This window comes from Nyctereutes procyonoides, unplaced genomic scaffold (assembly GCF_905146905.1).
Source record: "Nyctereutes procyonoides isolate TBG_1078 unplaced genomic scaffold, NYPRO_anot_genome, whole genome shotgun sequence".
NCBI lineage: Eukaryota > Metazoa > Chordata > Mammalia > Carnivora > Canidae > Nyctereutes > Nyctereutes procyonoides.
The window spans coordinates 7,575,005-7,595,456 of NW_026575135.1; the positions used below are offsets into that span (position 1 = coordinate 7,575,005).

The window sequence follows — 20,452 nt, forward strand, 5'->3', positions numbered from 1 at the left end:
GGATCCTGACCTGAGCCAAAGGCAGACGCTTAGCCAACTAAGCCACCCAGGTGCCCCTCCATCTCAATTTTAGAACTTTTTCAATTATCCAGGCATATTTAAATTTCATATGAAGTATATTTGGCCTCCCTGACCACGATAAAATATTTGTTGATTTTTCCAATCATGCTACTGCTGTTTCCTTTGTTAATAATTATTACAACTATTCCAGAAAGACTGTTTGCAAAATACTTAAAAATTAGGGGCACCACTGAGCAGGGAGCCTGCTTCTCCCTTTCCTTCTGCTGCTCCCCCTGCTTGTACTCCCTCTGTCAAATAAATGAAGTCTTTTTTTTTTTTTTTTTTTTTAGACATTGAAACTGCAGAGTTACTTAAAACTCTGTCTTCTTTGCAGGTATTATTTTCTCAAATTTTTGTTGTCAAAAGCATTTCTTGCATGCCTCCTACCCAGAGACTTTTGTACTCAGTGCTCTGTGAAGTACTAATGCAGAATATATTGAGAACTCTAGAATGATTAGGGCAGTATAAACCATTTATATTTCTCCACTGTGGTATCCCACATGCCAAAGGGGAAGAGTGAAGGAAGAGAAACTACAACAAGAATAGTAATACTGGTAGCAATTAGCAGATACGTAGAATTGTATAATAAAAAGGATTAGCAGAATGATTGATGGATGGCATAATGAAGTTAAGTCAGTGAAGTTAAGTTTATTTTTGGTTATACAGGCTTACTTTTATAAAGATTTAATCATCCTAATCTAAGAGAAAAAAGAACTGTTATTCCACTTAGAACCTCTCTGTGGTGCTGTTTTTCCCTAGACAGTCTAGAGTTGTGTTCAGTAGGGTAGGTGCTAGCTACATGTAGCTAAGTTTAAATACATTTAAAAAATAAAAAATGTAGGTTACCTGGCTGGCTCAGTCCGAAGAGCATGTGACTCTTGATCTCAGGATTGTGAGTTCAAGTTACACATGGAGATTACTAAAAACAAATACACCTTAAAAAAAGAAAAATTCGGTGCCTCAGTTGTACATGGCCCTTTTTTTTTTTAATTTATTTATTTATGATAGTCACAGAGAGAGACAGAGGCAGAGACACAGGCAGAGGGAGAAGCAGGCTCCATGCACCGGGAGCCCGATGTGGGATTCGATCCTGGGTCTCCAGGATCGCGCCCTGGGCCAAAGGCAGGCGCCAAACCGCTGCGCCACCCAGGGATCCCGGCCCTTTTTAAGTGCTTATTAGCCACATGTGGCTAGTCATTGTCTTATAGGACAGTGTAGATATTGAACATTTCCATCTTCAGAGGAAACTGTTGGGCAGCACTATTTGTTTATCTTCCATGTCTGTAATTACCTTTGTTGTGTGTATATATGTGTGAGAGACGGAGAGTTATAAAGACTACTTTAATATTCTTGGCTGCTAGTTCTAACTTCTGTATCAGTTCTGGATCAGTTTTCAAACTTGAAAGCATAGAACCCTTTTCCAAATAAACTCTTCCTGGGATTCTGGTACAAAATAGATGAGATAAACTGCTGTGTTTGAAACAAGATTAGAGTGCTCAGTATTCCATATACATGACTGTTTTATAAAGAGCATAATTTTGAAAACCAATGGTATAAAAATTTCAAATTATTATTCATATACTGTTCTCAAAGATGATTCTTTGGAAACTGGATGTTGGGCAGTGTGTATATTACCTGCTATTTAAAAATCTATATGGCCTAAAAATGCTGTTAAAAGGTATAAAAAAAGAGTTGTACAGGGGTATTTGGGTGGCTCGGTTAAAGTCTCTGCCTTTGGCCTCGGCCATGATCCTGGGGTCCTGAGATTGAGCCCCAAATCAGGCTCCCTGGTCAGCAAGGAGTTTGTTTCTCCCTCTCCCCCTGCCCCCCCATTCATGTGTATGTACTTTCTCTCTAATAAATAAGTACAATCTTAAAAAAGGTATATAAGTATAAAAATGGAAGTTAAATAACTGTAAAAGTTATTTTACAGAAAGTAAAAGCTAGCAGTTTTCAGAAAGATACTTAATTTCATGTTATTTATCATAGCATAAGGTTGGAAAACTAACTCTATTAGAGGGAGGATATAATAAAGTAAAAATTTAAATCATGAAAACAGCACAAGAAATGTTAATTTAAAATAATATACAGAGTACTCTGATCTTTAAAATTGGAAGTGAATACAGTATGTAAAAAAGGATTTGTTTTTTGTGGGTATTTTTTAATTTTTCATTTTGTGGCACAAGCATTTGACTATCACCATTCTTAAACAATGAGTTTAATGGAACAAGAGATTGATGAAAACTTGCTTTTAACTTCATTAAAATGCTTAATTCATTAACCATGCCTTTTCCCCTTTAATTATTTCTTTTTTCACCCACTTCATTTCTTAAATAATTGTTTTAAATTTTGAGATACAAAATTAGAAAAGAGTTGGTAGATATAATGTAAGTTTTTTATTTCTTCTGGCATTTATGAATAGGTTGCTAATCTGGTCTGTCTTCATTGTGTAAAGTTTGTGTGCATTTCCTATAGTCAAGGACATTCTCCTATACAACCAAAATATAGGGGTCAAAATTAGGAAATTGGCATTGATATATTATTTCCCTTCAGGCCTCAGTCCCCAGTCAAGTTTTGCCCATCATCTCAATAATGTTTGTTAGAGCAAAACAAACAGAATCACATGTTCTGTTTAGAAGTCCTGTCTTTTAGTATTCTTTACTCTGAAATAGTTCTTCAGTTTCTCTTTGACTTTTGTGACCTTGATTTGATACTTTTGATAATTATGGGCAACCTGTCTTCTAAGACTTCCCTCAGTTTGAGTTCATCTGGTATTTCCTTGTGATTGCATTTAGTGTATATAGCTTTGATAGGAACATAATAGAAGTAATGTTCTTTTTTTCTCATTGCATCCTATCAGGTGGCACATAGTATCAATTTGTTTCATTACTGATGTGCTCTTGGATTCCACGATTAGGGTCATGTTTGGCTTCTTCACTGTAAAGTTATAACTTACAAAGGGGGAAAGAGGAATATTTTGGGAGAAGGTTCTTTAAGGCAGTGTAAATATGTTACTCCTTGTCAACTGTCAGTTTGTATCAGTATGGACTTAAGGTTTCTTATTTTGTTTGATGGATTATTACTTGTTAACAATCACTGTTTTGATTCTCAAACTGTCCTGTATTTGGCCATTGGGAGCCCCTTCAGGCTGTCTTCTATGTCCTTTTGGCATGTTTTCATAATTCTTTGAATACATCTTTGCATTCTGATAAAAAAGAAAAAACCTACAGAAACAAAAAAGTTTACATACTCATTTTGTGCTTTCTTTGCTCCAGCTCTAGAACTAATTATTTTTTAGGGTACTCTAGTTCCTTTTAGTAGAGCATGCTATTTAGAAACTTGTCTGCTAAATGATATCTTGCCATTTGCAACAACTTGGATGGATCTAGAGGATATTATGCTAAGTGAAATAAGTCAGAGAAAGACAAATATATTATTTACTTACATGGGGACTGTTAAAAAATAAAACATGAAAAACAAAAAACAAACTCTTAAATACAGAGAGCAAACTGCTGGTTACCCCAGCGGGAGGTAGATAAGGGAGTTGGTAAAATAGGTGAAGGGGGTTAAGAAGTACAAACTCCCAGTTATAAAATAAATAAGTCATGTAGATGAAAAATACAGCATAGGGAATATAGTCAATAATACTGTACTAGTGTTGTATGGTGACAGATGGTGACTACACTTGTGGTAAGCCATCTGAAATTAATACAATATTTTGTATGTTGGCTAGACTTGAACAATAACAAAAATAAAAAGAGTAGACCTTTTCAGGAGTCTGACAGAAGCAGGGTTCAGAATTGTTTCTGAGACATTTTCAGATTTCGTCAAGCAGATTGTGTTCAAGTGCACTGTTCACACTCTTCTGTGTGACTCCAGAGAAATCATGTAGCCTGAGACTGTTTTCTCATCTAAATAATGGGAATAATAATAGTATATACCTTGGGGCACTTGGGTGGCTTAGTTGGTTAAGTGCCTGACTTGGGTTCATGTCATCATGTTGGGGTCCTGGGATCAAGCCCCATGTTGGGCTCCCTGCTCAAGAGGAAGTCTGCTTCTCCCTTTACCCCTGATCCTGCTCTCTCTCTCTCTCTCTCTCTCTCTCTCAAATAAATTAAATCTTTAAAAAAAAGTTCATATCTTACAGGTTGTGAGAACTGAAGAGATATTTGTATAGATAGTGCTTGGAATGGTGCCTGCACATAGTGCTCTGTAAATGTTTAAATATCTTTTTGCTAAAGAAAAGAAAAGAAGCTTGTCTGCCTAACCCTGCTTGGGCTCTTACAGCCCATGCTGGGCTTCCCTGCTATTAATTTACCTCTTTACCCCCATTCAGGCCCTCATGGACCTGCTCTTCACTCTGCTTGGACTGTCTTCACTATATTAGTCCACACCGTGTGTACCCTTTCCGGACTCTCTGTGGGCTCTGACACTCCTACTCAGGCTGTTCTCCTCTGGTTGTCTTTCTTATCCACCTCCTATTCCTCAGGTTCTGATGTCTAGCAGTGAGCCACCCCCACACACAGATACCTTTTATACCTTGTTTGGGCTCAGATTCCTCTTGCCAGGCAGCCCTACCACATAGATGTTCTCCTAATATTGCTCAGGCTCTGATGCTTATGGCAGGATGTCTTTCTATAGGGATATGTTCCTAACCCCCTCTGAACCACCATAGCTCCTCTCTTCCATATTTGCATCTATCATATGCCACCCAAAGGTTTTAGAACTCAGTTGTTCAGGGAGGTAAAAAAAGAAGAGGGATTCGAGTAGTTTTTAAGTCATCTTTAATGTTACTTTTACATTTTTTTTCTTACTGTCATTTAAAAATTAAGAAATAAAGTGGCTCCTGGGTGACTCAATCTGTTGAGCATCTGGCTCTTGATTTTAGTTTTGGTCATGATATCAGGGTCATGGGATCAAGCCCCATGTTGGCTTTGTGCTCATTGTGGAGTCTTGCTGGGATTCTTTCTCTCCCTCTCCTTCTGGCCCCCGCCCCTTATTCCTGGGTGCACTTTCTCTCCCTTTCAAATAATTAAATCTTTTTTTAAAAATTAGGAAATAAAAATCATGTCTAAATATTCCCTTTTTTGGCCATGCGTTTTTTTTTTCATTTTTTCAAATAAATTTAAGCACCTTTCTTAAATATTATGTTATTGTTATAAGAAGGCAAGTATTCTGAATTCATACCTACTTTCTCTAGATGTACATATCCTAAATCTGTAATCAGTTAAGATTCAGAATACTTCATAGTACTTTGCATCAATTGATTTTTAGGAATCATAGAATGCTTTGGTTTAACCAAAAGTTCTCATTTTGGATTGTTTTATAGAGAGCCCAAGCTGCACTGCAGGCTGTCAGTGCTGTCCAGTCGGGAAGTCTGGCCCTTCCTGGAGCTCCTACCAATGAAGGCACAATCCTACCTGGGCAGAGCCCTGTGCTCCGAATAATTATTGAAAACCTCTTTTACCCTGTTACTCTGGAAGTTCTTCATCAGGTAAAGTGGAACAACACTCTTAAGAAAAGAGGCAGATGTAACCTCCATAACTTTTAATGTTTTATTATCTTTAGGGTTTTTTTGGTTGTTGATTTTGGTTGGTATATTTATTTAAATAATAATTTTTTAAAAAGCCCTCAACATCCTGTTCTATGTAAAAAATAGTATCAATTAGAGATAATTTTTTGATAGCTTCCTTTTTCTAACTTGATTTAAAGGTGTATATAAGAAATTACTTTTTTAAATACCTAAAAATGAAAATGAACAAAGCATAGAATCCTATAAAAAGCTCTGATAATAGTTATTCCTGGAAAACAAAATCAGTATAGAAAACAATTAATTCCTATTGACTCCTTCTTACATTTGAGTATTCATTTAAAAAGCTTTCAAAGAAAGGTATACGATAACTCTGGATATGTAAAATGGAAATATCATATTAAATACTGACTGATGGGAAATATAGTTTTCATAGACTATCTGGTAAAATGTCCAAACTGTTGTGATACAAGGCACTCCACCAAATCATGGCCTACTATGGCCTACATCAAATTTAAGAACTGGAAACTCTTAGTTACATAATTTTGTAGTGAATAAAATAGACTCCAATAGTTGATTAACTGAATATTATGGAGAGTAATTGAAGAGCCTTTTAGAACTCATGCCTCCTAATATGAAGTTCAGTTTTGTATGCTCATTATATTTTAAACTAGTATTCCATCTATACATATCTTCAAAATGTACAGTTAACTTGGTAATCTGAATGCATGAACATTTGCATCTAGCCCAGAAACTTGTTAGTTTTTGTCCTCTTTTGCTACTTACTGATTCCATTTCATTATACTTGTCATATATTTAAATGTTAAAAACCTAGAATATATGGTTATTTTCACATTTATATCTCAATATATATTGCATAGCATGATACCAAGTCAGTCCAGAGTCATTATTTTTTAAGATTTTAATTTATTTCTTCATGAGAGACACACAGAGGCAGAGACATAGGCAGAGGGAAAAGCAGGCTCCCTATGGGGAGCCCGATGTGGGGCTCAGTCTCCCCAGGATCAGTCCCTGAGCGAAAGTCAGACGCTTAACCCCTGAACCACCACCCAGGCATCCCCAGTTCTGAGTCATTTAACTGTTTTCCAAACCTATGGATTTGTACTACTAACAGTCATAGGGGTGTATATGTACACATGTATTTAAGAATTGAAGTACATTCCATCCTAGTCTCATATTTTATAAATAAGGAAACTGGGGTTCTTAAAATTTAAGGTACTTTCCCACAGTCATTTTCCTAATTGTCAATAAAGCTCAGATACATTTCCCAAAGTACTTCCTGTACCATGCATGTAAATATCAAAATATACCATTTATTAGGTCTTCTGTATTCCCTTTAATAGCATCTTGCAAGCCATCTTCTGAATATATGGTTTTGTGAAGTGTGTCTTAGGGAGGGCTGTAACAGTGTTATCCATAGCTACCCTCATTCCTTTAAAGGCTTCAGCAATTGCTTGAGTGATTGGCTTCTTTGTTCTGGTGGATTTTCTTCTGTTTATTTCTGAGTGTCATTAATACTTTGTGATCCATCAGCAGTGTTTGTTTGCTTTTATAGCCTTGACATTGAAGCAACTGCTACTTTAATGCTGTTTGACAAAAGGTGTTCTTACACCTGTGTCTCAACATGGACATCAAACAGCCTTGAGCTTAGCTACCCATCATGTGGTCCTATCCCATCATTCCAGTTACTGTTTCCCTGAGAGCAGTAACAAACCTTGTTCCTCTACCAAAAGATGATGGGGTCCTTCAGGGTAAAGAGGAGTGATTCTGAGAGTCCTCAGTAGTAACCTTTGGGGTAGGATTCTCAGCCTTTGAGTTATTGTACTCTCTTGTTAAATTCTCCTTCCTATTGCTGGTGGAATAAAATCAAAGTCCTTACCTTCAGGTTCCAACATGCAGACCTCTCTCCATCACTTTAACCTCATTTCCTAATACTCTTCTGCTTATTTAGCCCCTGGCTTTTCTGGCCCTTTGACCATCCCCATCCCCACATTAATTCCTGTCTTAGGCTATTTCTATCTTCTATTTCTTAGGCCTTGAACACTCTTCACTGAGACAGTCACTTAGTTGAATCTGCATCATTCAATTTTCAGGTCAAATTTACTTCCTCAGTCTTTCTCTAATTACATTAACTAAGCCCTCTCCTCTGGCACTCTATATCATTAGCCAACTAAAGTATAGTATAGCATAATTAAGGTACAAGATCTGGAGCTGGTTTGAATCCGGGCTCTATCACGTAACTATCTCTATAATCTTGGGCAAGTAACCTGCCCTCTCTGTATATTTTTCTTATTTATATAATGGGGCTGAAGATGGTGTCTGTTTTATACCTTTATTGTGAAGATTACATGAATATGCCTCCTAATAGGAAGTGCAGTGGGGGCATTTAAAGCCCCCAGAAGAGTGTACATATTAAGGTATATATTTGAAAGGTACATATTAAGTGCTCAAGAAATGTTAGCTGTAATTATCAGATACTAGTAAATTGCATTGTAAGAAGCTGATCTTTGCTCTTATTGTCTTGTGGGTAAGATATATTTTCATAAGTAATAGCATAAAATGTGACAAATATTGTGATGGAGAAATACATGGAAGTGTGCGTTTTGTTTCTCCTGTTATTAATTAGCAGATTATTTTATACTATTTGCTGAAGAGTTGGCATTAGCTAAACTGTTCTGTAACATCTATTAAAGCTAGTGTTTTTCCTTTAGCTCATTTCATGGTAAGGGGATCGAGTGACTGAGATGGGAGCAGTGATATTTCAGATGAAGAAAGTTCAGGGAGCTTTTCAATATGATGACATTTGAGCAGAGACTTGAAGTATATGAGGGTATAAGTTGTGTGTACATATGGTAAAATAACGATCTAGTCAGAACAGCAAGTACAAAGTCCCTAAAGTGGAAATATGCTTAATGTGTTGAAATATCGGAAATGAGGCTGTTATTGCAGTGTAAAAAGTCAGAAAGCCAAAATAATGATAGAGTCAGAAAAGGAGTTAGGATTTAGCTGATGGGAAGCCATTAGAGGATTTTGAGTGGAGGAGGAAAATGATAGATTTATGTTTCAGTGGAATCACTCTTGTTGCTATGTTGAGAGTAAACTGTAGGCAAAAGCGGAGGATGTTGGCATAGTCCAGATGAGAGATGGTGGTGACCCACATGAGGACATGGTCACAGTAGTGATGATTATGGATGTATTTGGAATGATTTGCTGATAGGTTGAGTAGATATGGATTATGAAGAAAAAGAGTGATCAAGAATGGCTTCCAGGATTTGGGTGTGAGCCTCTGGTAAAATACAGTGATCTTGTACTAAGTAAAGACTGAATGAAGGGGAAAAAAGGGACAGGGGTGAGAGGTAGTGTTTTGTTCATGTTAAGTTTCCTATTAGGCGTCTAAGTGGTAGATGTTGAATAGATAGTTGGGAAATAAGTCTAGACTGAGCATAAGAATTCACGGCTGGAGATTTGGTTATTATCAGCGTACGAGTGGGTGGTAATTTAAGCCATTGGATTGGATGACATCACCTAGAGAGTATTTTTAGATAAAGAAGGCATTGATCAGCTAATCTATCATGTAAATTCAACCCTGCATATTAAAAAATTTCTTCATGCACTGAAATAGTTCAAAACAATGTTCTTGGGATGCCTAGGTGGCTCAGTGGTTGAGCATCTGCCTTCCGCTCAGGGCATGATCTTGGGGCCCCGGGATTGAATCCCTGCAAGGAGCCTGCTTTTCCTTCTGCCTGTGTCTCTGCTTCTCTCTGTGTGTCTCTTGTGAATAAATAAAATCTTTAAAACAAAGCCAAAAAAACCAATGTTCTCATGTAATCCATTACTTCTCCTGTTATTTATGGGCCTCTTTCATGAATGTCTGGTAGATGAATGTCTTTGGAAAAAAGGACTGATCTTTTTGAATTGCAGAGCAAAGAAAAAGAGCTTGCAAAAAGCAATTATTATGGTATTAAAAGAGTCAGTGCTAGTAATATAAAATTCTGGTTCTTAAGTCATTGTTTTGTTGTGCACAAAAAAATATTGCAAAGAAATTCTGGCCAGTACACTTTTTACAGGTGACTACAAATGAACTTTTTAGTTTCTGGTAAGTGCTACATTTACAAAAATCACTATGAAGATTAATTTTACCTAACTTTGATCTTTAGTATTCTCTTCATCCCATTTTCAAGTCTGAAAAAATTAAAATGCACAGGAAACATCAAGAATTGAGTCTATGTGTTTATGTTCATGACAGCAAAATAAATATATATTGAGGAAATAGAGTCAAAGAGTTAAATTATTGTAATTGGTATTAATAAATCCATATATATTAAATTTTCCTGAATGTTAATCTTATGAGACCAAATTTGTTTAAAATTTATTATTTTGGTAATTATGAAAAGATCTTAAAAATCACATTTGAGGCATTAGCTTGGATTCCCTGATGTTGGTCCACACTTAATTTATTCAAAAGTATCAGGTTGATCTTTATAGTTCCTCTCAGTAAATACAGTCCAGAAGACTCTAGATAACTATCCATGCTTAGCCAGTTCAGTCCATTTATATTGTTAGCATATTCAGTTAAAAAATCACACAGCCAAACCACAGCAGTCAGTGAAGATGTATAGCATGGTGGTGTTCAAGTTAAATGAGAGAAAGAATGTAAACATTAACAACATCTGAAAGTTAAGTGAAAATTAACTAGGTTCTATGCATAATTTAGTGTAAAATTAATTCCAAATTTGAGAATAAATTTTATGTTTTATTTCATTAATGAGCTATTTTACATAAAAAGTTTATTATTTTTGAAAAACTGCATGTTGCCATAATTCTTCAATCAAATCTTCGTATAATTCTTTATCAGTTAATAATAAGCATTTACTGTGTACCTACTTCTTTGCCAAGAATTGTACTCAGTGATGTAGTAATGATTAAGGTAAAGTAGTCACCTTCGAAGAGCTTTCAGTCTAATTAAAGGAGACGGATATGTAAATAAATGTATAGTACAATGTAAGTAAAACAAATATTTATAAATGAAACTAAGAAGGGGGTAATACTCAGAAAAGAGAATTAATTCTGTTGATATTTGGGAGAGGCAGAGAATTTTCTGGTGGCTTACTTCCTGAGCTGAGTTTTAGAAAAGATAAAATACACTAGGTATTAGACACAGAGTTCTAAGAAAAGGCTTAGAAGTCTGACACCACTTGGTGTATTTAGAGAACTATAGACAACTGCACATTGTTGGTGTAAATAGTCTGTTATAAAAAGTATCAGGAAATGTCAGAGAGATACACCAGGGCAAAATTATATGTGATATAATGTTGTACTTTAGAATACTGTGTGTGGGTGCAGTAAAAAGTCTATTACTTTTCCTTTAGCCAACACTCAGTTGATGCACTTAAAATATTTAGATCAGGGTAGTGTGTGTGTGACCACAGTATCACCAAAGGTAGAAATGAAGAAAATATAAGACCTTTGCTCAAGAATGCTTATATCTTAAAGAAAGATACAACATAAAATCTATATTCTTTGACAGCTGAGAATATGGCAAATTTGGTATTCTTTTTTGAAGATTTTATCTATTTATTTGAGAGAGAGGAAGAGAGAGATAGCATGAGTTCGGATGGGGTGGAGAGTAGAGAGAAGCAGACTCCATTAAGCAGGGAGCCCAACACAAGGTCCGATCCCAGAACATTGAGATCATGACATGAGCCAAAAGCAGATGCTTAACTGACTGAGCCACTCAGGCACCCCACTTTGGTATTCTTTTATAAATTCTAAGAATATTATCTAGGACACACAAGTGTACTGAGGAAATGCTGTGACGGAACCAAAAGTTTCATTAAAAGTACAAAAACAAATTCCTTATGTTTTTCAAAATAGTTAAATGAGAGATTAAGATCCCAAAGTTTTAAGTATGACCATAATTAAATTAGCTACATTTTAAAGGAATTTCAATAAAGAATGCTTAGACTACCTAATTTTAAGTAATGATATTTTTTGGTCAGCCCTTCTAAGACAGACTGGTTCCACAAATCTTGTTGAATTGTGTTATCTCCTCCAAGAAGTGTGACTCTGAGCTGAGTATATGTTAAAGAAGAATATTCTGCCAAAAATGAGTATTTGGACTTTAGGATAATTTATTTTGAGGGGTTTAATATAAATATATAAATTTTACCATTTTAACCACTTTTAACCGTATGGTTTAGTGACATTAAGTACACATTGTTTTGCAGTTATCCCCAAATATATCTCCGAAACTTTTTTTGTCTTCCTAAACTGAAACCTGTTAAACATTAATGCCCCCTTCCCCTTTTGTCTCATCCTGTCTCATCCCCTGGTAACCACCATTCTACTCACTGCCTCTGTGAATTTGACTACTCTAGGTTACTCTTAAAATTGGAATTGTGCATAATTTTTTATTTTGTGACTGGCTTATTTCACTTAAATGTGTTCAAGGTTCATCCATGTTGTAGCATGTGTCAGAATGTCCTTCCTTTTAAAGGCTGAGTAATATTTCATTGTATATATTTACCACATTTTTGTGGATGGACATTTAAGTTGCTTCCATCTTTTACAAATAAGCCTTTTGTGAATGCGGATGTACAAATAGCTCTTTGAGTCACTGCTTTCAGTTCTTTTGGGTTTATACTCAGAAATGGAATTGTTGGATCATATGGTAATTTTATTTTTAATTTCTTTGAAGATCCACCATAGTGTTTTCCATAGCAGCTATACCATTTTGCATTCCCACCAACTGTGCACAAAGGTTCTCTTTTCTCCACATCCTCCCCAACACTTGATATTTCTCATCCCTTTTCCTTTTATTTTTATTCATAATACTTTTTTATGATGAGACATCATGTTTTTTACTACTGATTTTTTTTGTGTTTTTCATAATAGCTGTCCTAATGAGTATGAAGGTAGTATCTCATTGAGTTTTTGATTAGTGATGTTGAATATCTTTTCATGTGTTTATTGGCTATTTTATTGTTTTCTTTGGAGGAATATCTATTTGTTTTTTACTGATTATTAAATTGGATTTTTGTTGAATTATAAGAATTCTTTATACATTCTGGATTTTAATCCTTTATGGAGTATATGATTTGCAAATATAATTTCCCATTTTGTGGGTTGCCTTTTTGCTCTGTTGATAGTGTCTTTTGAGCACAAAAGTTTTACATTTTGATGTAGTAGAATTTACAATTTTTTTCTTTTTGTTGCCTATGCTTTAGGGTAATTACTATTTTTTAAAAAAAAATTTTAAAGAATGATCTATATATATCATATATAAGAGAGAATCCCAAGCAGACTACCCACTGAGTGCAGAGCCCTGTGAGGAACTCAGTCTCACGGCCTTGAGATCATGACCTACACCAAAGTCACCAAAGTCAAGAGTTTGGATGCTTAACTGACTCAGCCATCCTGGCACCCCTAGGTTATTTATTATTGATTATTCTTTGTGATAATGAAAAGGGAGGACCATTTGGCTATTAAGGACAGTTATACATAGTATGTGATAATAGCAAGTTCTTACCAGTGTAGAGAATACTTATTTTTTTATTTTTAGAAGCAGAAGGATAGGTTTCTGGCTATTAAGATCCAAATTTAAGACAGGATGTCAGAGGAAAACAAAACGCACTATAGTAACCTTGGCCAGGAACCTTTGTGGTGGTGGAATAGAGCAAGTTTTTTAAGATCATTGGTAACCAGGGATCTATCAGAATATTTTCCTCACACTGTTTATTCACTCTTCTCCAAAGACTTCAGAAAGGCCTTCAACCATTCTTGCACCTTCCCAGCTTACGTGCCAATCCACTCTCATCCCTTTTCCTTTTATTTTTATTCCTAACACTTTTTTGTGATGAAACATCCTGTTATTTATGGTCTGTCCTTCCTCAGGCAGAGACTCTTGTTATTCACTGCTGATTTCCCAGAGCTTAGGACAGCCCTTTGTGAATATTGAATGAATTAATAGAACAGCCTCTAGAAGAAAATTTTCTAGTTTCTCTGCCTATAAAAATCTCAAGAAGTAGATGCTGATTCTCAAAGTGAAATAGTTGATTCATAGGACTGTCCCACTTCCATTCAAATGCTTTATAACACCATTATCTCATAACACTAATTAATTCCTATTGTAGTGTCATGTTTTTACTATTGTGCCATTTATGACATAATATAAAATGGGTTAAATATTTGAGTGCCTGTTGCATAAATAGTTGTCAGGCACTATTTTAAGCCCTGCATGAGTGTTGAAGCATTAACATGTTGGGCTTGATTTAAGTCATTTTGTACCAATAGTTTTAATAGAGGAAATGATTTTCATTTAAAAATGGAATTTACTTCAATTAAAACATGGTATTTAGAAACGTATATTAGCCTAATATTTTCCTTAGATTTAACCTGATGTGAACTTTTTCCAGATATTTTCTAAATTTGGCACAGTCTTGAAGATTATCACCTTTACAAAGAATAATCAGTTTCAAGCCTTGCTTCAGTATGCTGACCCAGTGAATGCACATTATGCCAAAATGGTAATTATGATCTTTTTCATTTTTCGTTTGTTAATCAGTCACTTCATGATAACCAAAGAATGCCATCATGTCTTCTCCCTTGTTGCAATTCACCATGTGTTTTTAATTGTAAAATATACATAATATAAAATTTACTGTTTTTAAATGCACTGTTCCTTATGCTTTTTAAAATAATAAGCTAAAAATTACTTTCTTCATATGAAATGGTTTCAAATCATTTATCACTTCTTGGATCGTTGGGCCTTATTTCTGTGATACTTAGTCTAGAGAGGAGCACAGTATTCCTGATACAATCTGACTAATAAAGTAGAATTATCTTTGTCCTGTGTCTTCATTTTCTTCTATTAAATCAGCCAAAGATTGGTTGATTTTTTTTGTTGTTGTTGAGCTCTGAATTGGTGGAGATACTATATTTTAGGAAGTTTGCTGCTTTTGGTTTATATTGTCTTTTTTTTTTTTAAGTACATGAGTGCTTGACTTTTGACAAGATATGAAATTTCATATTCATTTGGTTTCATCTCCTACTGAAGTCTATTCCTAACCCTAATTCTATCTTTTATCAGTATCTGAATTACTTCTAATTTCTTTTCAAAGATAAGGTTTAAAAGGGACTAAGGTTTTTAGTAGTTTTGTGTGTACTGTCTGCCTCTTGATTAGGAATATAGACTTCATATTTGCTGTACCCTTTGCCTGTATATATTATTTTGTACCTTTCTGATGTACTCATGAGTAGCTGTTATTTATAAGGAAGTGGTTTTTGTATATTTGCATTTTTTAATGTATTTTGGTTTCTGGTATCTATTTTTATAAATTTGAGCATTTGCAGAAGTCAAGTGGCTACAAATACCCCTCTGATAAATTTTCATTTATTGTGAAAGGAGGAATTGCTGATCTTTGGTCTTATATCGGAACCAACTGCAAAATTTCTCTCATTATTATTCAAACTATTATAAAATAAATTTACAAGAGAATAAAACAAAAGATCATAATATTTTGTATGTTGTAGTTCTGACAAGTTCCATTTAGAAAGGCTTTATTTCATCTTTACCTATACAAAGTATACTAAAAAATTAAGATGAAATACAAAATCAAATCATTTTTAAACATTTGTTGTGGACAAAATAATCATAGTGATAGCTAGTACAGTGCTCAGTAATGTATAATATTTTCCCAGTCTTTTATATTTCTCTTCTTTCATTTGATCTTATCACAGGCAAACTAGAGATTATTATGACATTGTGGAAAACTTGAGATTTTTTTCTCTCTTACATTCACATAGTAACAGAGGTAAAAGTAAACACAGCTTTTAGTCTATTGCTTTCTGCTTTACGCCTAATTGCAATTCCCTGTCAAAATAGAGGCTACTTGATGTATCAGTGTTGTTGTCTTGCAAAATATCAGTCCCTTTCTTACATGCTTTAGGCTCTGGATGGCCAGAATATCTATAATGCATGCTGCACTCTGCGTATTGACTTCTCCAAGCTCACCAGCCTTAATGTGAAATATAATAATGACAAAAGCAGAGACTTCACTCGTTTAGACCTTCCTACTGGTGATGGCCAGCCATCCCTTGAACCCCCTATGGCTGCTGCTTTTGGTGAGTAGTTCCATTTTGGGTCACAAAGCAAGTTTTCTGAAGTTATTTATTAATCTATGTATATCAGCCTTTCTCTTCTTGGATTCTTAAAGGATTTCTAAAGAAAAGAAAAAAAGTCTTGGAACAAAATGTGTCCATTAATTAAATCTTAATATTAGTAGATTCTTCTGTTAGTTGGCAAAACAAATGAATATCTGAAAATGAGTTAAAAATTTATTTTCTGCCATTAATCTTACTCCTTGTTTTATAAGCCACACAACCATTTGCTTCAAATTAATAATCTTACATATTAACATTGCTTTAAATGTGTTGACTTATAGCCACGGAATATTGGTATAATCTCTCTTAAGAAAAATACTTTTCTCTTTTGAAGTATTGGTATTTTAAAATAAGGCCCTGAATTAGTGGTATGTTCTTCCTCTGGTCAAAGAAGAGGATTTATTTTATTTTGTTTGGTTTTTTTTTTAAATATCAGAACTTTTGTCTTTATCTTAAATTTGTGTAAAGTTACAGTTCGTTAATAAAAATATAGCCTTCTGAATTGTCTCTATTGCTTTGAAGAGCTTTTTTTCTTTTATTTAAAATTAGTTATTAATAGATTTATACTTTTAAAACAAAAAAGCAAGAAGCAGCAGTGGATACCTCAGTTGGGTATATCACTAGGTTAATATATGCTACTTACTGGTTTTGCAACCCTCAAAAGCGTGGTTTATTATTTAGGTAAAGTATTAAATATTATTACCCTTTGTGATTGGTTTTCCTTTTCCAAATGACACCAAGAAATATTGCTCATTGAGACCTTAAGTAGTATTTAGTCCATCTTTATTTTACGGGTGAAAAAAAATGAATCCTTAGGCCAAATGGCCAACATTTTCTGGAAAATAGTTTGTAGCTTTATTTTAAAGTAAAAGCTTTTGTTATTTGTAACTGGAAAAGCCAAGTGAGTTGTTCAGTTCGTGTTCCTAAATTGTTAAAGTTTCTATCTTGGGCTAACTAAATTTTTTGTGTTATATAGTATTTGTTACCAGCCTCTACTTAACATGTCCGATTTGGCAGAGCCCAAAGTTCTTTGTAATCACGATTTCAGTAATACATCATAGGAATTGAGGTTATCATTCAAGTTTACCAAAACTTGGCTATCAACTGCAGAACTATATTTAGTCCAATAATTTTATACGGTTGATGTAATTAATGTCAGACATTGTGGGAGGGAGGACATTTAAAAATTACAATCAAGAGGGGACGCCTGGATGGCTCAGCCATTGAGCATCTGCCTTCAGCTCAGGGCATGATCGGGATCAAGTTCTGAGTCAGGCTCCCTGTGAGGAGCCTGCTTCTCCTTTTTCATATGTCTCTGCCTCTCTCTGTGTGTCTCTCATGAATAAATAAATAAAATCTTAAAAAAAAATAGAGTCAAAAGTTTTGGTTTCTGAATATAAAATACCAGGATATTTACATCCCTTTTCATTGTTTTAGTAAATCTCATTGCAAAGTAATGTCTGTATCTTAAGATAACTGATTCATCAACAGAGAGTAATAACATTTTCTTGCGTATTGTGTAAAAGTTTATTCTGCCTCTTGCTAATATTTGACACAGTTCACTATTCCTTTCTCTTGGCTTCTGTGTACCATTCTCCTGACCTTTTCCTACCTATCAGTTCTTTTTTTTTTTTTTTTTTTTTTTTTAAGATTCTTTATAGATCCTAGGGTTAGGTTGTAAGTACCCATTTTTAGTGATACACATTATACCATCAGAATAGCTTCTAAAATATGCAAGTATGTTTTTTAACACTCATGTAGTTATCACTCAGGTTAAGAAATAATTTATACATCCTGAAGAAGCATTCTTTGTAGCCCTCTCATTGATTATGTTCCTTCCCTCTCTGCCCCAAATGATCGGTCTGAAATTTGATGGTAATCATTCCTTTGCCTTTCTGCTTTTTCCTTGTGTTTTTCTTAACATGCATTATGCAGCACTAAGTGATAATTTAAACATTTTTCCCTCCTTTATTTAGAATTTTATGTAAATGGCATCATGCTCTTCATCTTCTTTTGTGACTTGTGATTCATCCATATTTATATATGTATATATATGGCTATTGCTTATTCATTCTCAGTACTGTCAAGTATATAGATATCCATTGTATGAATATACCACAGTTTGTTTATTCATTTCTGTTGATAGACATTTGGGTTTTAGCTTGAGGCTATTATGGACAGTGCTGCTATGAGATTTTCCTGATCACCCATGAAGTTAAACATATTTTTATTTATTGGCCATTCTCCCTTATGAAATTTTTAATTTTTTTTGCCAAATTTTGTGTTTAGTTTCTTCTTTAATTTTTATATAATAAAAATATATAATTTTTAAATGTATATCCTACCTACTAGTCCTTTGTTGGTTATATGTATTGCAAATTGTTCCAATTTTGGGCTTATTGGTTTATTCTTGTTGTGGTATTTTTATTTAGTCAAATTTATTTGCCATTTCCTTTATATTTTTTGTCTTGTTTAATAAATCTTTTGTTTTCCTGACATCATAAAGACATATACTTATATTCTAAAGTTTATAGTATTTTAGTAAATCTGTTTTGAAGTAATTTAAGTTGTTAAAATAGTACAGAGAATTCCCTTATACCCAGAATTATTCAGATTCCTTAGTTCACATCATACCACATTTACTTCATCATCTCTCTGATTACATTGAGGGGATGAATAGTTGTTTTTTCTTTTTCCCCTGAATATTGGAGAGTAAGTTGCAGGCATGATGCCTCTTTATGAAAACTCAGTGTGTATTTTCTAAGAACAAGGACATTCTTAACCTTGAAACAGTTCAGTTAATCAAAACCATGAAATTAGCATTCATACAATTCTATTATCTGATCCATAAACCTTTTAAAACTTTCACCTATTGCAAAAGTAGTGTTCTTTATAAGAGAATTTTTTTTCTGGTAAAGATCCAAACTAGTATCAGGCTAATTTATTTGGCATGTCATTTCCTTTAATTTGGAACATTTCCTCATTCTTTGTTTTTCATGATCCTTGCATTTGAGAAGATTTCAGTTTGGGTGTTTCATAGAATGTCTCAATAAGAGTGTCTGGTGTTTTGGCTGAAACAGTGTTGCCTCTTTTTCCACTGGTTACATCAAGGGAACATGCTAGTTTTCTAGTTCTTGGTGATAAATAACTTTGATCACTTCTTAAGTTGGTTTCTGCCAAGTTTCTTCCCATTAAAATTACTCTTTTTCTCTGTAATTAATTTGTAGGGTGATACATTGAGACTATATAAATAGCCTGTTCTTTATCACTTTTCACTCTTTAATTTTATCATCCGTTGCCAAAATTTGTTACTGTGATGGCTACCTTATTGGGGATTTGTTAATTCTGTCTTTCCTTCGATGTGCATTAGCTAGGATTTTATTTTGAAGAACTTTTTCTTACCCAACCCTTCCTTCCTTCCAAATAAATTTGATACATAACAATGTATGAATTTAAGGTGTATAACATGTCACTTAGATACATTTATATATTATGATTGGTTATGTAGGGATGTATATCACATTACATAATTATAGTATAATAATGTTGTCTAGGGACGCCTGGGTGGCTCAGTGATTGAGCATCTGCCTTTGGCTCAAGGATTGTAAATTCTACATTGGGTTCCTGGTTGGGGAGTCTACTTCTCCCTCTGCCTGTGTCTCTGCCCCTGTGTGTGTGTCTCTCTCATGAATTAATAAATAATAAAATCTTTAAAATGATAGTAATAATGTCTATATTCATTATACTCTGTATTAGGTTTGTATGGCTTATTTACTAATTTGTTTTTTCATGTCAGTATGGTCTTAGGGATTATTTTATTCTATGCATTGTGTACTGTTATTTTTCATATTATGTTCAACCTCTCCCAGATTTGGGCAGTAGGAGCCCTTTCACGCTGGCTTTTGTGGCCCCTTGACATATCCCCATCACCACTGGAACACTTTGACTTTCTGGCTGAAATATTTCAGATCTTTTTCACTTTCCCTGTCTTAGTGCTGTAATTGGTTACTTCTCCAGTGAGGCCTGGTTCCTTTTAATGTGAAATGGTATTTTGAAATAAAAATCCAGGTATTACATGTGCTCATTGTTAATAGGAGCATCATTACTTCTATGCATTTTGAATGAACATTACTGGAATATGTGTGTATGTATATACTTCATAAGTATATTTCTGTTTGTGTGCGTAATAAACGTATGCCTCTGTGCGGTTAAAAACCCACAAATTTTAGCTGATACCTCCAATTCCAACCCAGCATGCTTTTCATACTGTTCTTTCTTCTTCAAGATGAGTTATTTAGTTTCTATTAGTCTCAACATGTTTACTTATTTGCTCAATCCTGTAGTACACAAAAAATGGTCTCAGGCTTATTAATACCTACTAACTTCAGCTGAATATTTGCTTAAATAGTTTCCTGGGCCTGGTTGCATGGGTCTGTTTATTAGTCTTCCCTTTTGTCATCACCACAGGGCTCAATATCTGATAGAATAAATCTTTTTACCTTATTCTTTAAGAGTATCTTAGCAATTCTTGATCATCTTACCTTTGAAATTTAGGATGAGCTTGTCAAGTCCTCAAAAAAAAAAAGCTGTTGGAGTTTCAATCGGACGACATTGACTTTTTAAATCACTTAGAAGATCATTGACATCTTTACAGTAGAGTTCTCCAGTCTTTGAACATTG

General features: G+C 34.3%; 1 protein-coding gene across 7 annotated transcripts in view; it reads left to right on the forward strand.

Annotated features, from left to right (window-relative positions):
* PTBP3 (polypyrimidine tract binding protein 3) overlaps nt 1-20,452 on the forward strand; it is a 119,697-nt gene that overhangs the window by 65,836 nt on the left and 33,409 nt on the right. For all 7 annotated transcript variants that reach the window (XM_055301983.1, XM_055301984.1, XM_055301985.1 and 4 more), the window contains 3 exons: nt 5,390-5,554; nt 14,026-14,136; nt 15,559-15,733. In XM_055301983.1, the coding sequence (XP_055157958.1) occupies nt 5,390-5,554; nt 14,026-14,136; nt 15,559-15,733 (451 nt within the window). The remainder of the gene's footprint in view (nt 1-5,389; nt 5,555-14,025; nt 14,137-15,558; nt 15,734-20,452) is intronic.